General features: G+C 35.4%; 1 protein-coding gene across 2 annotated transcripts; it reads left to right on the forward strand.

Moving 5' to 3' along the window:
- The first annotated feature begins 15,273 nt into the window (after window positions 1-15,273).
- On the forward strand, window positions 15,274-19,182 carry LOC131169741 (RPM1 interacting protein 13-like). 2 transcript variants are annotated; one of them, XM_058129062.1, is made up of 4 exons: window positions 15,274-16,132; window positions 17,621-17,707; window positions 17,816-18,798; window positions 18,891-19,182. In XM_058129062.1, exons 1-4 carry the CDS (start codon window positions 15,806-15,808, stop codon window positions 18,910-18,912), a joined length of 1,419 nt encoding a protein of 472 aa, XP_057985045.1. In that variant the 5' UTR covers window positions 15,274-15,805; the 3' UTR covers window positions 18,913-19,182. The 2 variants fall into 2 exon arrangements, with proteins under 2 accessions (XP_057985045.1, XP_057985044.1); XM_058129061.1 differs by having other exon boundaries at window positions 15,275-16,132; window positions 17,816-19,182.
- The last annotated feature ends 1,349 nt before the right edge of the window (window positions 19,183-20,531 follow it).

Consider the following 20,531-nt stretch of genomic DNA (forward strand, 5'->3'; position numbering starts at 1 on the left):
AAATTTAGAAACAGACATGAAAATCCATTTCTATTCCGTTTCAAATTTAAAAACGGATTTAAAAATCTGTTTCTAATTTTTTGAAGCAAAATCCCCACTATTTTTTTAATTAGAAATAAACTTTGCAATCTTTTTCTAATCTATTTCTAAATCGCCTGTTAAAAATCTTCTTCTTCCTATTTTATTCATTTTTTTATTTTCTTTTCTCTCATTTCACTATTTCTTTCACTTCTTTTCATTTTTCTTTCTTCCATTTCCTTTCATCTCTTCCTCATTCTCTTTATTTATCTTTCATATCATTTTTCTCTTATTTTTTCCTTTTCATTTATATTTTTTTTCCATTTCATTTTCTCTCATTTCATTATTTCTTCAATTGTATTTCATTTTCTTCTTTTTATCTTTTATTTCATTTTCCTCTTTTTTTATTAATAATTTTTTATTTCATTTTTCTCATTTTATTTCATATTCTTTTATTTCATTTTTATCTTATCTTTTTTTTTTATTCATAACTCTTTCTCCCATTTTAATTTTTATTAGTAATTTAATTTTTAGCAATTTTTATTATAATATAATCATGGTAATTTTCTGTTTAATTTATTTTTATTTGTAATTTTTTAATAATATTTTTATATTGTTTTTAGTATTAATGTATTTTTATTAGTAATATATTAATAAATTTTTTAGTAATTTATTCTCTAATATTTTTATTATAACATATAATGATAATATTCCATTTGTCATTTTTATTAGTAATTTTGTTTTTAATATTTTTATATTTATTTTATAATGTTAGTAAAAGTGTTTATATTGTATTTTTCATTAGTAATTTATCATTTTTTAAAAAATTTACTTTTAAAATGACTTCAAAATAAATAATTTAATAATAATTTTTTTTAATTTTCGCCTTTATTAATTAGAAACAAAAAAAAATCCATTTCTAAAGTTTTTAAATAATTTTGTCTTATCAGAAATGAAATTCTGTTTCGAAATAAAAACGGATTAGAAACATATAAGAATCATTTCTAATTTGGAATGGTTTAATTTCTTTTTCTGAATTAGAAATGGAATATATTCTATTTATAATCCATTACCAACTAGAGACAAGGAAAAAGTAGAAAAATTTTAAAACAAAATTATTTCTGCTTTTAATTTATTTAGAAACAGAATGATATATGTTTCTAATCCATTTCCTGTCACACCCCGGCTTAGGGGGCCCCAGCTCAAGCCCCTCTAGTGAGCCTTCTTGCCAGCATTCTTCTAGAAAGTGGGCACGCAACTCAAATCGATCTTCCGCTTTGGTGGAGTTAATCCCTTGGCCCTGCAGAGCTAGGATTCGAACCCATATCACCTCACGGTTTTACTCGCCTCTTACCAATTGAGCTGCAGCTCAATTGGTAAGAGGCGAGTAAAACCGTGAGGTGATATGGGTTCGAATCCTAGCTCTGCAGCTCAATTGGTAAGAGGCGAGTAAAACCGTGAGGTGATATGGGTTCGAATACTAGCTCTGCCAAGGGATTAACTCCACCAAAGCGACAAGATCGATTTGAGTTGCGTGCCTCTAGAAGGGCACTGCAAGAAGGCTCACTAGAGGGGCTGGGGCCCCCTAAGCCGGGGTGTGACAATAAAAGGCGCCTTTTTATTGTCACACACCGGCTTAGAGGCTCGGACTTGCGACTCACAGTCTTCGCTTTGTGGAAATTAAATCCCAATGCAATTGGGGAGAGGCGAAGCAAACCCGTGAGTGATAAGGGTTCGAATCCTAGCTCTGCAGGGCGAAGGGATTTAATTTCCACAAAGCGGACAGTACCTTGTGAGTCGCAGGTCCGGCCTCTAGAAGGGTACGCTGGCAAGAAGGCCACCCATAGAGGGGCTTGAGCTGGGGCCCCCTAAGCCGGGGTGTGACATTTCCAATTTGAAAAAAGATAGAAATTTGCCTTTTTATAGTTATTAGCAACAAACTAATTAGAAATAGTTTTTTTTTTTTCCGTTTCTAATCCAAATTACAAATGGAAATTTTCAATTTAGAAACAGAAAATTCCGTTTCTAAATTGTTTTTTCTTATAGTGATATAACAAGATTTTCACTTTTACTAAAAAAAATATGTTTTTTTAAAACATAATGACTAACAAATTAGTTTTACTAAAATAGAGAGACTAAATAATAGCATTTTTCAAAATACAGGATCAATTAATTAGTTTATTTGAAATAAAAGGACTAAGTAATAATTTAAATCGTATTAACTAATGGAAAATTTGATGGATGAACTAAATATTTTCATGGAAGCAAACTACAAGGATTATTAGTATATTTTTTAAAATAAAAAGATTAAATAATTAGTATTGTTAAAATACTAGGACTAAATAGTAATTTTTCTAGTAATTAAAAGGCTTCAATTTGAGTTTATTCATATTGAAATAATATCTGTAACACCCTTACATTAAACAGTCCAGTACAGTCTACTGTTTCGACGACTAATTTCTGTCCGGACAGTCAGGATGTTCAGAACCATGATTAAGTCATCTAGAAAAGCCATAGATAAAAATAAATAGCAATTATATGAAGGTAAAAAGGAAATGAAAAAAATAAAGCATAATGGGTTAAATGAGCCAAGGCCACGGCGATGGGTGACCATATCGGGAAGTGACTGTGAGCTCAGTCGTTACCCAGATTTCGTGTGGGACCCTATGACACTGCAAGCCTAGGAATAATTGTGAAGTTAAGGGAAATGTGAAAACCACAGAAAAGAAGTGAGAACAAACTCAAATAATTGGATCATGGTTCAGGAAGCAATACAGTGTTATTGGAAAATCGTATCAGACTGATAAGGGATAATTTTATTAATTCACTCTTAGAGGTGACTCTTGGCCTAAATGTCCAATAAAATATAGGAAATTAAAATTATAAAAAATATATTAGAAATGAAGAGGTTGGTGGAAAAAAAAAGGAAAAGAAAATTAAATCAAAAGAAATTATGACATCATCATGGTGATGCAAGCATGACCACATTAATATTATAATTTTAAAATATGAAAAAGTGAGGATAAATATTACAAAAATAAGACAAAAAAAAATTGGTCTTCTTCTTCCCAAAAAGTTGCCACCCACCTCTCTCACCTCTCTCTTTCATTTTGTTTTCTTTCCACCATTGTTACACATTTTCAAGCTTTTAAAGCTTGATTTTGTCTTCTAAACCCTAACCAAACTCCATAGAAAACCTTTAATTAACTCTAGATTGGAAGATTGGGAGAAGAAAAGTGAAGAAATTGGAGAAGAATTTGAAGATTGGAAAGCTCAAGTAAAGGTAAGTTCTTCTAAGCATGATTAATTGTATATTAATCGATTTTGAGTGAAATTGAGTAGAGATAACATGAAAAATTGAGAAAATTATGCATGAAAACAAAGGTGTAAATTTCGGTCAGCCATAGGGTTGTGAAGTGTTGGTGTGTTTTAGTTCAATTAAATGTGTATACAAGCCTAATTGAGCATGTGGATGTGATTGGCACACTTTGATTTGATGAATTTTGATAAATTGGAAATTAGAGTTTATGGCACTTAGGGCTTTGGGGAAAAATTTGGAGAATTAGTGAATTGATGTAAATTTACCTAATTGAGGTTTAAATTGATCAATTGGTGTTCTTATGAGTGTATGTGAATACATGAAAATTGAATTGGAATTGAATGTGATGCTGCCCCAATCTAGACAGCTTAACCCTTGCCCATTTAAATGGCTAGAACTAGAATTTTGTTGCTCCTATTGGTGAAAGGCTAATTGAAGATAAAAATTAAGACCCAAAGCAACAATTTTCATGTAGAAACCTTGCCCTAAAACTGACCATAAGTTGGTGTAAAATTTGGTCAAATCTGGATTAGGTACCCTGTCACTGGACAAAACTGATCATATGAACAGTACATGTTCAAATGGTCATAACCTTGTCTAAAGAGGTCCAAATGACCTGATTTTTGTGGCCATAGAAAGTTTAGACATAGTAGAACAACTTTCATGAAGGACACAAATCCAAATTCTGACCAGAACCAAATTAAATTGCCAACCAGAATTGGGTCACAAAAACTGCCAGAACCCTAAAAGTGCCCAGAAATCTAGACTTTGGCCAATCCGGCCAGTTATAGTTAAATGGCCGTAACTTGAGTTACAAAACTCCAAATGAAGTAATTTAAAAAGGAAATTAAACTAGACACACTAAAGAACAACTTTGATGAAGCAAAGTTGACCAAATTTTCACTGTATAGAGGTCCAATGGAACAGTAAATATAGGACACAAAAACTGAAATTTTCGAAATATTCTAAGGGAGCTTTGAATTCCAATTGACAACCAATGCCAACAAAATTGTGATCCCAAATATGGTATGTGGGTGTAACTAGAACTAACATACCTATTAAAGATGAAAAAGTCAACATTTTGACTTGAATAGTGAAATAAATAATAACCACAAATACAACAATTGCAAATGACCCAAAAGTGTATAAATCTTAGTAGATAAATTAAGTGTACAAAATTTAATTATTGGATTTATTAGTTAAAAATAAATTGAATAGATATTGAAACACTTTAATTTTGTGTTTCAGTGAGAAAAGAGCTTTCCAATGAAGGAATTAGAGAAGTTTGAATTAAGATAAGCTAAAGAGGTTAGTGTACAATTAGTTCTTAAATATTAATTGTTTTACATATTCAATTGATTAAATGGTTTGATTTTCTTCGTGTATTATGTTCATTAAATATTGATTTTTATTTCAATAATTATTGAATATTATTATGGTGTCAATGAATTTGATTTTGAGAAATTGTGATTTAAATGGGGTTTGCATGGAAAATAGAAATTTAATTTGAATTGTGACTTGCATGGAAAAACTTTGATTACTGAGAATGGCATGGAAATTATTTATGTTATGATTTTATGCTCACAAAAATGGGTAATGAATATTCGGATATTAGTTTGTATCTCACTATTAATGCTCGACATGGTTATTATTCGTCCCTCATTTGTTGAGGAGACACTGGTGTTAACTTTGTTTTAATTACCATGGTGTGTGCACATTGATGATTTGATCTTCCTCATATAAGAGGTTAGATATACTTTGAAGATGGCCCTTTTCGGAAATTAAATTGTTATGGTGTAATGGATGGAATGTGCACGATTCGATCTCTCCTACCATAGGGAGTGATAATCACTTTGAAGATGGCCCTCACGGATTAGTCTTGTATGAAGTTAGTGAGAATAATAATAGTTTTGGAAAATGAGCAATGGTGATTGTAAAAGGATAATTATTGTAACACCCCGTTTGCATAGCCTGGTATATTTCATTGTTCCGGTGACCGGTATCGGTCCGAGCAATTAAGGGGATTAGAACCATACTTAAGACAACTAGATAACCCATAAACACAAATAATTAGTAATGTCCAATTAGTTAAGTATAAATAAGAAAAACAGAACATAAGAAGTTAAACGAGCCGAGAGTCACATCGATGGTGGCCGTCTCGGAATGACGAAGCCATTTTAAACTCAAATTTCGTTGCAAATGTGGCGCCACGGTCCTTAGGACCATTACGAACACAGTGGAAAAGAGAAAATCACGAAAAAGAACTGTTAAGCCAGTCAAATAATTAGGTCAGGGAGCTGGAAGAAATATAGAATTAATTGCAAACCGAGATGAACCGGCGAGGGGCAATTTGATCAATTGACCCCGAGAGCTGACTCCTGACCTAAATGTCAAATAAAATTGGAGAAAAGAAAACTTTGGGATCGAGAATTAAATTAAAGAACTAATAGAAAAAAAAAAAGAAGAGAAAATGAAAAAATTAAAAAGGTGTAGGAAGATGACATCATGCATGATATCATGCATGATGCCATAAGTCATATAATTAATAAATTAATTAAATGAATTTTTGGGGTCTTCCATAAGACAAAATAAATAAAAGAAAGGAAAAAAAAAAATAAAACACAAAGTCTTCTTCTTCAAAACGTCACTTTCCCTCTCCCTCATATCTCCATAGTTAAACCTCCATTAAAGCTTGTCTTCAAGCTTTGAAACCCTTACCAAATCCCAACTTTTTCCATAATCACTCCATAAAACCTTATTCCCTTCCCTTGAGAAAGAAATTTAACAAGAAAGAAAGAAGAAAAGAGGAGAAAATTTGAAGATTAGATATCAAAGTTGAGGTAAGCACATCAAATTGAAAGTTTGAGATTAATTGTTGTGTTTTTAGCTTGAATTACTTGTAAATAAACTTAAAATAAAAAAAAATAAACTAAACTTTATTACAAACTTCATACAAATTTTTGTACAAGCTGCTCAAGATCCATTTGCATGTCCATACATTTATATGCAATACATACAAGAAAAGAAATATTTACAATTATGGTATAAATTATACCTGATAACTTTAAGCTGATAGCTCCTCACACCTCAGTTTCGATCTGCTCTCCTCTAGTCTCTGTATGTGACAATAAAAGCCATCAGAGTACTAGGACTCAGTGGTGCACAACATACTAAAATAATCTTTATGCAAAATATAAATCACATTTATTCAAAAATTTGACTAAACATGAGCATTAAACACAAAACATGAATTATGAGGTTTTAATGCAAACCAAGTTCATTTCGAAGTATCAAAACACGTTTCATAAAACCCACAGTTAGATCATGCCATTGAAACAAATAGAATCTCAATAGCCAGAGGCTAAGAGAAATCACATCACAAGGCTAGCTAGCTCAAATATATGGATATCCATTCACATCCTCTTCTACTGGCACACCTCAACACTTCTCCAAAGAAGGAATCAAAATTTGAAACTAATTACCTCCACTAATCGTGCTAGTGAGGTGTTCAAATATATGGGCATGACATCTGGTTTCAAAACTTATCTTAACAATTTGCTAAACATTGTTATATCATTTCAATATACATAATAACTTTCAACAATTTAAATCAAAACATCATAAGAATGCCATAATTCAATATTTCACATTACTCAAAAGCGGTATGCAAAGATGATTATAAAAAGTATCGTTGTACACAAACCTCAAGCAGTCACTGTTGGCCTTGACTCGACTCCTCGAGTTACATCGGTATTCTTTTCCACTGAAACACACAATTTCACAGTGTTTCAGTACCATAACAACATAAATCAATAATAAATTTAACTTCACTTTTACCTAGCTCTAACGTGCTAAATTCGACGTTCTTGAAATTTTGTGTTTCGGGTTACTATTCACTGCACTATTCAAGTCAAATTATTGACTTTCTAAGGCTTAATAGGTATGGGAATTCCAACTTCACCCACATACCACATTTTGGTCACTAAACTTGTTGGTTTTGGTCATTTTCTCAAAACTTAGGCCTTTTAGGCAAAATTGCCAAATTTTCAGTTTTGCTGTTCCTAATTATCTTTGTTTCATTGAGTCAGTTCACTGCTAGAATTTCGCAAAACTTTCTTCATAGAAAATGTTCCTGATTGTCTTAAGTTTATTATCCTTTTTGAATCACCCCAATTGGAGTTTTTTAGCTCAAGTTATAAGCAAATTACATTTACTATTCATGCTGTAGAATTTGGTTCTGTAGATTTGTTGATCCAATTTCATTCAGTAATTTGATTAAGTTAGGTCCATAATTTGGTCTAAATTTCTTCATATGAAATGCTCTACTATGCCTTAGGTTTCCATCGGTTCAAGAATCACCTAAATCAGAGTTTTTTAGAGTGAGTTATAGCCATTGAAACTTTACTGTTCAAATAGCAAATCTGCAGTCTGCAGATTCAGGTCACCAATTTTGCTCAGTAATTTGATTAGGTTATTGGCATAATTTGGGTTGGTGTTCTTCATGAAAGTTTTAGGTCTATATTTCATCTAACCATTGGTAAAATTTCAGGTCATTTTGACCTGCCTAGCTCGAGTTATGACCAAATGAACAAACTCTGTTCATTTGGTCGGTTATCTTGAGGTAGCTGCGATTTTCCAACTTGGCCACTTTGTTCACTAGGTTTTAGTCACTTTTGAGCAGGCTTCCTAAATGAAAATTGTGTCATTTAGTGCCTATTATCATCACCAATTGGTCCTTTATCCATTGGACTTGTTAAATTTCATTTTTGGTCCCTCAAAGTTGACTTTTAGTTATGGTACATACCCAATCCGAATTTGACTTTGATTCAAACACTTCTAACACACTTAATTAGGTCACAAATGACTATTTCTTTCCTTAAACTATGTCAAAGACATCATTTAGCACTTCTTCACATTTTTGGTCTCTAAACCCTAAGTATCCAAACCCTAACCACACTAAATTGTTGCATTTGATTGATTCCATGCATACATACATGTTTCTTCATCTCAAACAAGCTTACATATGTATTTAAATCTATCAAACCATGCAAATATACCCCTATACACATGCTGGCCGAATTTCACTCATGGTCCCTCAATAAATTTTTCTTTTATTTAAAATTTATTTACAAGTTCAATAAGTTAAAAATGTAGAAATCAAACTAAAATCATCAAGTTTGCTTACTAACCTTTTTTTTTTTGAATTTCTCCCTCTTCAAAACTCCTTCCTTTCTTTTTCTTTTTGTTGTCAAGCTCCTTATCTAGGTCTAACTACAAGATTTAATGTTGGAGAGTAAGGTTTTTATGGTGGGATTGAAGGTTTATGAAGCTTGACTTAAGAGCTCTAATGGAGTTTAAGAGAGAGAGCTAAGGGAGAGAGAAAACGTCTTGGAAGGGAAGAAGAAGACAATGAAATTTTTTTTTTCCTTTCTTTTATTTATTTTGTCTTATGGAAGACCCCAAAAATTCATTTAATTAATTTATTAATTATATGACTTATGGCATCATGCATGATATCATGCATGATGTCATCTTCTTACACCTTTTTAACTTTTTAATTTTCTCTTCTTTTTTTTCTATTAGTTCTTTAATTTAATTCTCGATCCCAAAGTTTTCTTTTCTCCGATTTTATTTGACAGTTAGGTCATGAGTCAGCTCTCGGGGTCAATTGACCAAATTGCCCTTCGCCGGTTCATCTCGATTTGCAATTAATTCTATATTTCTTCTGGCTCCTTGACCTAATTATTTGACTGGCTTAACAGTTCTTTTTTGTGATTTTCTCTTTTCCACTGTGTTCGTAATGGTCCTAAGGACCGCAGAGTCACATTTTACGGTTCGAAATTTGAGTTTAAAATGGCTTTGCAGTCATTCCTGAGACGGTCACCTATCGCTGTGACTCTCGGCTCGTTTAACTTCTTATGTTCTGTTTTTCTTATTTATACTTAACTAATTGGACATTACTAATTATTTGTGTTTATGGGTTATCTAGTTGTCTTAAGTATGGTTATAATCCCATTAATTGCTCGGACCGACACCGGTCACCGGAACAGTGAAATATACCAGGCTATGCAAACGGGAGTGTTACAAATCTCCCCCCCTTAAAATAAATTTTGTCTCGAAATTTTACCTGGTACTAATCTTTGAATAGCTGTGGGTGCTGTCTCCTCATGTCCTCTTCTCGTTCCCAAGTAGCCTCCTGGCCCGAATGATGGTTCCACAGCACTTTTACCAATGGTATTTGCTTGTTCGTGTCGTTCATCTCATAAGCCAGAATCCCTATGGGTTCTTCTTTATATGTGGGGTCTGAATTCACTTCAATTTCCTCTACTGATAGTACATGAGATGGGTCTGATCGGTACCTCCTCAACATAAACACATGGAAAACATTATGTATCTTCTCCAACTCTGGAGGTAGTGCCAACCGATATGCCAAAGGATCCACTCTTTCCAGAACCTCATATGGCCCAATGAAACGAGGACTCAGTTTCCCCTTTCTGCCGAATCTCATAATTCTCTTCCAAGGAGAAACCTTGAGGAAAACTTTCTCACCCACTGCATACTCAATATCCCTTCTTTTCAGATCAATGTAGGACTTCTGACGGTCTGATACAGTCTTAAGTCGATCTCGGATCACCCTGATTTTCTCTTTAGTTTGTTGAACAATTTCGGGTCCAATCATCTTTCTTTCACCCACTTCATCCCAACACAATGGGCTTCTACATTTTATGCCATATAAAGCTTCATATGGAAGCATCCCAATGCTTGATTGGTAGCTGTTGTTGTAAGCAAACTCAATCAAAGGCAAGTGTGTGTCCCAACTGCCCTCAAATTCAATCACACAAGCCCGTAGCATGTCCTCCAAGATTTGAATTACCCTCTCGGGTCGCCATGCGTGCGTGGATGGAATGCGATCTTGAAGTTCAATCTAGTTCCTAGGGCTCTCTGAAGACTACCCCAGAATCTAGAAGTGAACCTAGGATCTCTGTCTGACACGATGGATACTGGCACTCCATGCAGCCTCACAATCTCATCAATGTATAACTTGGCCAATCTTTCTAAACTATAGTACATCCGAACTGGCAGAAAATGAGCAGATATAGTCAGTCTGACAATAATGACCCAAACTGCATCATGACTCTTCTGTGTCATCGGACTTCCCATCACAAAATCCATCGCTATTCTCTCCCATTTCCACTCTGGTACTGGTAGTGGATGCAACAATCCAGCTGGTACTTGATGCTCTGCCTTTACTTGCTGACAAGTTAGGCATTTAGAAATAAACTCTGCCACATCTCTTTTCATACCCATCCACCAGTAATGCTCCTTTAGCCCCCTATACATTTTTGTGCCACCAGGGTGCATGGCAAAAGGAGACTCATGTGCTTCCTTCAAAATGATCTGCCTCAAATTAACATCATTAGGAACACACATTCTGCCCTGGTGTAGCAATAGACCATCATCTCTGATTGAGAATTCTGGTTTCTTGCCCTTTCGGACTTCTTCCATCAGCTTCTGATATTTCTGATCATTCTGAGTAGCCATTCTAATCTGATCAATCAACACTGGCTATACATGCCATGCAACTGCTGTCTACCCATCATCATTAATCTCTAAGCTGGCATGCAATGATTTCAACTCATGTACCATAGACAAAGGAGTAACCCGTAGACTTGCCATAGTCTTGCGACTTCAGCCACAACATTAGCTTTCCCTGGCTGATAGTCTATCAGACAATCATAGTCTTTTATCAACTCTAACCATCTCCTCTGTCTCAAATTCAGCTCTTTCTGGGTGCCCAAATACTTCAAACTCTTATGATCCGTGTAGATGTAACACTTTTCCCATACAAATAGTGTCTCCAGATCTTAAGAGCAAACACAATAGCTGCAAGCTCCAAATCATGTATTGGATAATTCCTCTCATGCGGTTTTAGCTGGCGTGATGCATAGGCAATGACATTCGATCTTGCATCAATACACAGCCTAACCCATTGTGATAAGCATCACTATATACTATATATTCTTTACCCATAGTAGGTAAAGTCAGGACTGCAGCTTCAGTCAAATATCTCTTCAATTCATCAAAACTCTGCTGGCATTTGTCCGTCCACTGAAATTTTACATCTTTTCTAAGCAGCTTGGTCAATAGAGATGCTAACATGGAGAATCCCTTCACAAATCTACGGTAGTATCCAGCTAAACCCAGAAAACTACGAATTTCTGTGACATTTCTGGGTGGCCTCCAATTAAGGACAGCTTCAATCTTACTTGGATCTACTTTAATGCCCTCTTCTGATACTACATGCCCCAAGAAAGATATTTCCTTTAGCCAAAATTCACACTTCGACAATTTGGCATATAGTCAATTTCTCCTCAAAGTCCGCGATACAATCCATGAGATGTCTATCATGCTCTTCTGCATTCCTCGAATAGACCAATATATCATCTATGAATATCACAACAAACTGGTCGAGGTATGGTCTGAAGATAGTGTTCATCAGATCCATAAAAGCAGCCGGAGCATTAGTTAACCCGAATGGCATAACCAAAACTCATAATGGCCATAACGGGTTCAAGGCGCTTTAGCAATACTCGCTCTTGTACTTTCAACTGATAATAACTTGATCGCAAGTCTATTTTGGAGAACAAAATGCACCCTCAATCGATCAAACAAGTCATCAAAGCGGGGCAATGGATATCTTCTTTATTGTCACCTTATTCAATCGCCGATAATCAATGCATAACCGAGAGTGCCATCCTTCTTCTTTACAAACAATCGCGCTCCCCAAGGTGACACACTAGGGCGGATAAAGCCCTTATCAAGCAATTCTTGCAATTGTACTTTCAACTCTTTTAATTCTGCAGGTGCCATTCTATATGGCGTTATGGAGATTGGGTCCACACCAGGCATAATATCAATATCAAACTGCATCTCTTTTTCTGGAGGTAATCCTGGCAATTCATCAAGAAACACATCCGGAAAGTCACATACAGTAGGGATGTCCTTCAATGCTGGACTACCCACTTGGGTGTCTATCACATGTGCCAAGTATGTCTCACACCCTTTCCTAATCATTTTTCCGCCGGTCTGGTGAAATGATGTTTGATGGCAGTAAATGCCTCTCCCCATGTATTACCACATCACCGTACAAAGGAAGATCAAAAGTGACTGTCTTCAGTCTACAGTCAATCATGGCATGATGCCTGGCTAACCAATCCATGCCCAAGATGATATCATACTCTCTGAAGGGCATTTCAATCAAGTCTGACAGGAAAACATGTCCTTGGATCACCAAAGGACAGTCTCTATAAATTCTGTTGACCCGGACCTCCTGTCCTAATGGACTAGTTACTAGCACTTCAAAACCCATTTGCACACATAGAACAGCAAGTGAACTGACTATGCTAGCACTAACATATGAATGGGTTGAACCCGGATCAAACAACACAAATACATCTTGATCAGAGATAGAGAATGTACCGGCTACAACATCAGAAGTCTCAGCCTCTTCTCGCTGTCTCATTGAATAAACCCTGACCAAAGCACTCCCTTGTGCCGACTGACCAACTGTGCCCTGACTGCCTGAAGCATTACCTCTACATCTGCCTCTTCCTCTGCCAATAGATTGTGAGCCTCTGGGAGTAGGACTCTAAATAGATCCCTCGGCAGTAGTAGGAGCTGGACCAAATCTCGAAGACGGAGCACTAGTGCAGTCTCTTGCTAAATGACCCTTGCCTCCACAGTTAAAGCAAGCTCCAGTGGCCCAATAACACTCTCCCCCATGAATCTTGCCACAAGTCTCACAGGGGCGGGCAGAATGTGAACCCCTGCTCGACTGTTGACCACACCTAGGGGATCTTTGTCCGTAGAATCGGTTCCTACCAAATCTTCCACCTCGACCCTGTTTGGGTCCACTAAACTTCTTTCTCTTTTAGGTAGCACGTAACTGTTCAACCGATTTTTCCCCCTTGTCTTTTTCGATTTCTCGACTTTTCTGATTTTTCTTTCACTGGGGTTGCTTCTAATTCAATTCTCTCCAGTTCAAGTGCTTGAGACATAAGCTCTGAGAAGTTGCTGTGTCGAAATCCCACAACTTGCATCCTTATGCTAGGCTTCAAACCCGTCTCAAATCTTTGCATCTTGCCTTGCTGGTAGTAAGGAGACTCCCAGCATAATGACTTAAGCGGGAGAACTCCCTCTCATACTCTGCCACCGATCGGTTCCCTTGTTTCAAACTTAAAAATTCTTACAGTTTCTGATTAACATATGCATCTGGGATATATTTTTGTCTGAATTCTTTAATGAAGTCATCCTAGGTCAGCACTGGTGGTTCAGCCAAGCTGTGGGGGATGGTCTTCCACCAATCATACGCATCCCCTTGTAGTAACGACACAGAATACTCAAACTTCAGCTCATCTTGACAGTGCAGCTTCTTAAATACTCTGTCTATTCTTTTAAGCCATTGCTCTGCCTCTAAAGGGTCCACTGTACCCTTAAATTCTGCAGCCCCATACTTCAGTAATTTATCATATTGTCTGGCTGGAGGCAGTGATTGTGCCACAGGTGTTTGGGGTGGAGCTTGAGCAGGCATACCCCCAGCCATTTGTTGAAACATCGCAGCCATCTGCTGTGCGAACTGTGTAGGAAACTGCGGCATTTGCGAGGCTGGTGCTACTGATCCACTGACATTCGGTAAAGCTGGGGCTTCCTCTTGTGCCTCAGCTTCAACAGACTGCTCAACTGAGCGATCCCCTTCTTCCATTTCAGTCTAAAGTTAGGGTATCTCCTGAACAAGTAACACATGGAGATTTCCCTCCGTTAGTTCATATTCATGATGTAATGCACTGTATGTAATAATTATGGACGTTGAGCAGTTGTACTTACCAAAGAAAAATACAAATTCACAAGTTAAAACATACTTCAAAAATTTGCTCTGATACCACTAAAACATGTCATACCTTATCCCTCTGTAAAGCATAACATGATCCCATAGAATGCCTAATGAACTACCGAACTTCACCTACCGATAACTCATTAAGTACCCTACAAGGGATTTTAAAACAATTTTCTTATTTTTGATAAGTGGTGAGCATTTCTAATAAGTATTTAAAACATGTAATTAAGTTGAAACTAGTTGAAAATTTTGGCCCATTTTATTTTTTTTCATAAATTTTATAAAAATTTTGACAGAATTCTGTCTGTATTTTGAGAAAACAGTTCTTCAATACATGTAAAAAGTACTTCTAAAAATTCTTCTCAACCACCACTTCAATTTCACAATCAAACTCAATCCATTTCAATAACTCCACAATCATTTCAATCAATTTCTCAAGTTTAAAATTCAATAATTCTCAAAATGCTAATAAAAATAATTATAAAAATATTAAAATAATAAAATAATTTTTTTTAAATTATTTTTTTTAATAATATCTAAAATAATATTTTTATTCAAAAAAGTAATTTCAATCTTCAAAATTCAATGCCAAAAAAATCGTAAACATTGTTAATGCAGTCTAAAATTCATATTTAAAAAAAAAAAAAAAAAAAAAAGGCTAAACTAACTTGTCAACGAAGTTAATTATAATGGTAACGGACGACTTTGAAACGTCCAGAGACGACAACCATTTCATTGAACAAAAAGATACACAATCTTTTTTTCAAATACACGGAGGCCCCCCTTGGAGTTGAAGTTGAGAATTGAAATTTTTTTTTTAAATAATATCTTTTTCTAATGTATTTAAAAATATATTGAAAATAAGAAATTTAAATTTATATAATTATTAAATTTAAAAATTATTTAATGAATACATGCATTTTTTATTATTTTATTTTACATAAAATTATTCTATATTTTATAATTTCACTGATTCCGACACAACCAGTACACCACGCGCCACGCGGACTGCAAAAGTGCAACCTTTACAACTTTCAACTCGCGCCCACCAAAGTGCCCATCACCCGTATATTTTCCAGTCTAATTCCCTCAAAATTTCATTGTATTCCATATTACCCCTGCACAATCCCTACAATTTCATCCCTATCCCGCCAGACCGTTTTTCTCTACCACGTCCTGCCTTATGACCTGTTTGCCTATACCCTTACACTCGCTCCCCCACTCTCTCTCAAATTCACATTCTCACTCTCGTCTCCTTAATTTCTCTCAATTAACCCTAATTTATTTTCCATTCAGAACCCTAATTTCCCCCTCTTGTATGATTACTTGACTAGCCTCCAAAATCTCCGTAAAGCCATAGTTTTTTTTTTTTTGCCTTTGTAGAAAATTTTCCGACGAAAAGAATTCTTCAATTTCTGCTCAAGAATTGTCTATTCCCCTATTTGTGCTCCCTCATTTTGAACGAATTCAAACCCTAGGTAGATTTTCTTGGGGGAGTTTAGCAAATTCTGCGCAGGCTCAATAGAAACCCGCATGATAAAGCTCGGGTATCTGAGGCCGTTTCTGTATTTCTCATGGAGTCGAATCCCGTGATTTTCGATATCAGCTCTGATGAGGAGCCGGCCTTTAATGACCCCAGAGGTGGGGATGATGACCATGAATGGTTGACTGAACTCCTCGAGACCGTCGATAAAGAAAACGCCGATTCTGATGAGGTTCTGGTAGTGGGCGAGTATAATCCTACGAAACCCAAGTCAAAGTCTAAGTCATCGAAACCGGTGAAAGATGTTGACGATGATGATTGTGTGGTTTTGGACGGTGACCCAGATAAGCCAGTTGATGTCGTTGATGATGCAGCCAGCGATGGTGATGATGTGCTTGTTGTTGGACAAAAGGGACAGGTGTATATATGCACATTATTGTGAACTGGATTTTAAATTTTTACCACGTTCGGTGTTTGTGTTTTATGGTTATTTGGGTGGTGCGAATTTTCTTTTCTGATTGAATTTTGCAATCTTGGTTGCTTACAAAGTGAAGTAATGGAAAATTGAACTTCTGGTCGAGCTCTTTGGTGTTGATTTTCATTCCTAGGATATATAATTGCAGAGTAGAAAGAAAGTTGATTTGTTATATTGAGTTATGAGAAACTTTTTAGTAGTTTACTGTAAGTCCATGTTTTAATAGATTGCTGATGAATTATAGGTCCCCTCCACCTTTTTGTTTCAAGTCACTTACACGAGACCATAAAGTTTGTTTGGCACGGGTTTTGCTATGTTTTGCTGAGATGTGTTTTAGAATTTTATTTATGGCATTTGTGTTCCTTTTTTTGTAATATGACATGTGCATATTAGTTGGTATGGCTAGTTTAGGGAATGTATGTTAGAGCGCTTTATTAAGATTTTAAGCTTTCTTCTTGTTGATTTCTGTTTCTTGATGCTGTTCCATTCCATGATATTTAGTTATGTGATCAATTGAGTGTCCTGCTGGGAAGGTTTTTTACCATCTGAAGCACTTGTTCCTATTCTTCTTCTTTTGAGTACCGCATTTTGTTTGCTTATTTTATATAGGGAATCCAATTCAAGATTTTTTTTATTTGCCTTTTCATTTTTTTTTGAAATGCAACATTAATATGTGAGCTGTTACGTGGTGCATCCAGATATCAAGGATGATATTTGGCTAAACCTTCAACTTCCATTGTATGCTGGGAGTTTTATATGCAGCTCCTTTGCAAGGTGTTGGTATATGGCATGATTTGCGCTGTTCTATCCAATTATTTGTGAAGTGCTACATGTTATAGGTTTGTTGTTCTGTCAATTGGCTTGGATTTTCTGCAGTGAATAGGCAAACAAACCAGTTTAGTTAGAATTGGTAGCATCGTTCAGTTTGGATGACAAGTTGGAAGGACAAATCTTTGAAATTTACATTATATGGATAAATTTTATGTTAGTCTGTCATGTTTTTTAAACAGTTCGAATCTGCCAATCTCAACTACTGTTCTATTGATGACCCACTTTTAAAACCTCAGAAAAAGGTGATCATGTGGCTGAAGCATAATCAGATATTCTTACCTTGATATTGTTCCAAATCTTTGATATTAGTAGTGCACGTGCGATTGATATTATACGCAAGATATGGAATGCTTAAGGATATTTGAGGAGTACTAGTTTATATGGTTTTGAATGCTTTGCTTTATAATAATCGATGCTAAACCTTTTCTTATATTCCACTTCAGACTGATAATCTTTTGGCCTCATATGACTCTTAAGCTCCTGTTCTTGTTTTCTTCTACCTTTCATGTTTCTCACTTCATCTCATCTGTTTGGGATTGAAAGATCTAGTACTTATGTCTCTGATGCTTTTTCTAATTTTATTTTTATTTTTTGTTGCAGATTGCATGTAGAGACTATCCTCATCCGCGGCATCTTTGTGCTAAATTTCCTTTTGGTTCAACCCCACATGAAAGACACTGTGATTTGGTAATTTCACTTGTTTAAACTTGGGTCCTTTAAAGATATAGCATTTGTTGTTTACCATCTAATGGTTAACATTGTCCTACTCTGATTTCCTTCATTCCTGAATTGCAGTGCCACTGTTATGTCTGTGACTCAATTGCGCCATGTGCTCACTGGGGTACAGGTGTCTCCATTGTTGACCACTGTCATGCCACTGATAAACAGGAGATATGGAAAAGTCAGCGGCAAAGTTTCAGGCTAGGGAAAAATGCTTCAGTACTAGTTTCAAAATTTCCTGATGCTCGGCTTCCTGTGGCACCGCCCCAATTTAACCAAGTTGCACCTCTTGATATTATACAATTGGCACCCAACTCAGTGACACAAAATCAGATCTCCAGGCCCACTGCAATTCGTGCTTGCTCCTCTGCCCGATTGAATGCTCCAAATTTTATAAGCCAGAGTAGAAACAGACGACCAGGATGTGCTCAGGGTAGAAATGGATTCCTGCCTCACTCAGTTTCACGGCAGCCAGTCAGTATACATAATACTGCCGTTGTACGAAATAGAGGCCAACAATCTGTCTCCTCTAATACAATGTTTAAAAGGCCAGGAATCATCAGGGGTGCTTCTGCAATGAACCAGTCTATGTATGGTTCTGTAAACAAAATGAATTGTGCTCCAGCATCACATTATACTAGGAATAGTGTTTCAATGGCCAGAACAAATGCTAAAAATCCTTCTGGGTGGCAGGATGCTTTACCCAACATGGTTCCACATGCGTATGCTCATCCAAGCCCCTCCCAGCCCAACATGGGCAGTGCCACTTTAAACATGGTGCCTCCTCGACCTGAAGTGTATAGCCAGCCTTTTCCGCAGTCAAACCATGGCCAAAACATTTATCAGAATCAAAGTCAAAATGTCGTCAATTCGAGTTTTCCTGATTTTGACTATAATTGGATTAGCAACTTGAGTGAAAGCAATGAGCAAGTTTCAGCTGAAAATATCCATCCACATGCCACAGGGTCCAACAAAGAGCCCACATCAGTCGAGCAGTTTAGTTCCTACTATGCTGAAAACACCGAACTACACCAGAAGGACCATGATTATGAGAGCTGGTTGTTCGGCCAATCTGATGCAGTAGTCTCTGAAGATTGTGTTCCTGCTGATCTGAATGTCTTTTCTTCTGAACCTTTTGCTTTTGATGCAGGTATGCTTTGTTTCGATTTTGAAACATATTGGAATGGTCTGGCAAATGTGTAGCCACAATTGCTAATTGTGCTTATTGAAAGTTGTTAAAGCTGGGCCTTTTGCGTTTTGACAACAAAATCACTGTTGGGTACTGAAAAAAAAAAAGGAGCTTTTAAACTGTACAATCATTTTAGACTACAAGTGCACAAATTATCCATGAGACAAATGATTTTGTAGAGACTAGAGAGGATGACTGTTTTGTAGTCTTGTATTTTTATGGATACAGAAATCATGTGTTGGTCACTGCTCAATTGCCCGCCACCCAGCGCCCCACCCCACACACACACACACACATTTCTGTGATCGCACACACATATATATATATAATTCTGATAAATGAGGTTAAGCAAGTGTTAGAGAGACCTTTCCAGAATTCCAGTATTGTTTTGGAAGTAGATTGATCTTATGGTTTTACTCATCGCAATCAAGTATATTTCATTCTTTTCGCCCTTGAGTTGATTCAAAACTTGAAAGTTACAGAAGTCATCTAAAGCATAATTAATTTATTTGGCTTCTGATAGGACAATTCCTATCATTGGATTCCTTGATATTGGTGATCTTGTACAAAAATTGACCACCCGAACATTTGTCAAGCCATCTATAGTTGATGCTGATGGTAAATCAAAACTATCATCTCAAGTTGAAGAAGTTCTAAACTAGCATACTACATATGTGGCCTAAAACCGCATTCTCATTCCTAATGCACTATTCCAATAGACAATTTCGTGACTCCTTCATTAGAAACTGTAGATGTTCCTATGACCAGATTTGTTATGTGTGTTAAATTTTGTTTAGAATTAGAATTTTGTTCATAATTAGATGAATAGGTTCTGTGACTCCTTCATTATAACCTGTTCATTATAACCTGTTGAGGTTGTCATGAGCAAATTTGTTATATCTGCTAAATTTTGTTCAGAATTAGACTCAGATGAGTAATTCGTCTCATCTTCTGTTAAATCAGGCATTTTGACTGAAATGGCCATCTCTTGAGGTGGAGGATTAGGAGACATAAATTTTTTGTTTTAAAAATAATTTTAATAAAAAGTTAAAATTTTTATAAAAATAATGACTGGTAAAATATAGAACCATGTATTTTTGCTTTTCTCTTGTTTCTGAAAAAAATGAATATAAAATTTTCCTTCATTTTAATTTTTCACACTTCATCACTATTGAGACATGTGGAGAGACTAGAGAGGGAGGGATAGGGTAGGATGGAGAGAAGAAAAGAAAAAAAAATCAATTAATAAAATTTTGATATTTAAATTTTAAGGTCGCATATCTATCATTATGATTATATAAGTTGTTTTATATTTCAATTTTTTTAAAAGAAAAAAACAAATAGAAGTTGTCATGCTTTCAACTTCGACTTCGGTACAATGACAATTAAATTAGATTCATTTATATGTAAAATTAAAAAAAAAAATTAAATCTCCATTTGCATGTAACAGTATAGTAATTACACGATTAATTTTTATAATTTATCTCTAAATTTTATCTTATATTTTATTTCTATTTTTTAATTTCAATGAATTAATAAAAAATTTTTAAATTTTAACTTTCTTCATTGTGATGACATTTTTATTTTTTGAAATAAGTTTAA

The sequence above is a fragment of the Hevea brasiliensis genome, chromosome 10, assembly GCF_030052815.1.
Source record: "Hevea brasiliensis isolate MT/VB/25A 57/8 chromosome 10, ASM3005281v1, whole genome shotgun sequence".
Lineage (NCBI taxonomy): Eukaryota > Viridiplantae > Streptophyta > Magnoliopsida > Malpighiales > Euphorbiaceae > Hevea > Hevea brasiliensis.

What these genes read in the sequence shown, in the direction of transcription:
- LOC131169741 (XM_058129061.1), top strand. Translation starts at nt 15,806, where the DNA reads ATGGAGTCGAATCCCGTGATTTTCGATATCAGCTCTGATGAGGAGCCG. An exon ending in TTGTTGGACAAAAGGGACAG is followed by an intron (nt 16,133 to 17,620) that starts GTGTATATATGC and finishes TTTTTGTTGCAG; the next exon opens with ATTGCATGTAGAGACTATCC. An exon ending in ATGAAAGACACTGTGATTTG is followed by an intron (nt 17,708 to 17,815) that starts GTAATTTCACTT and finishes CCTGAATTGCAG; the next exon opens with TGCCACTGTTATGTCTGTGA.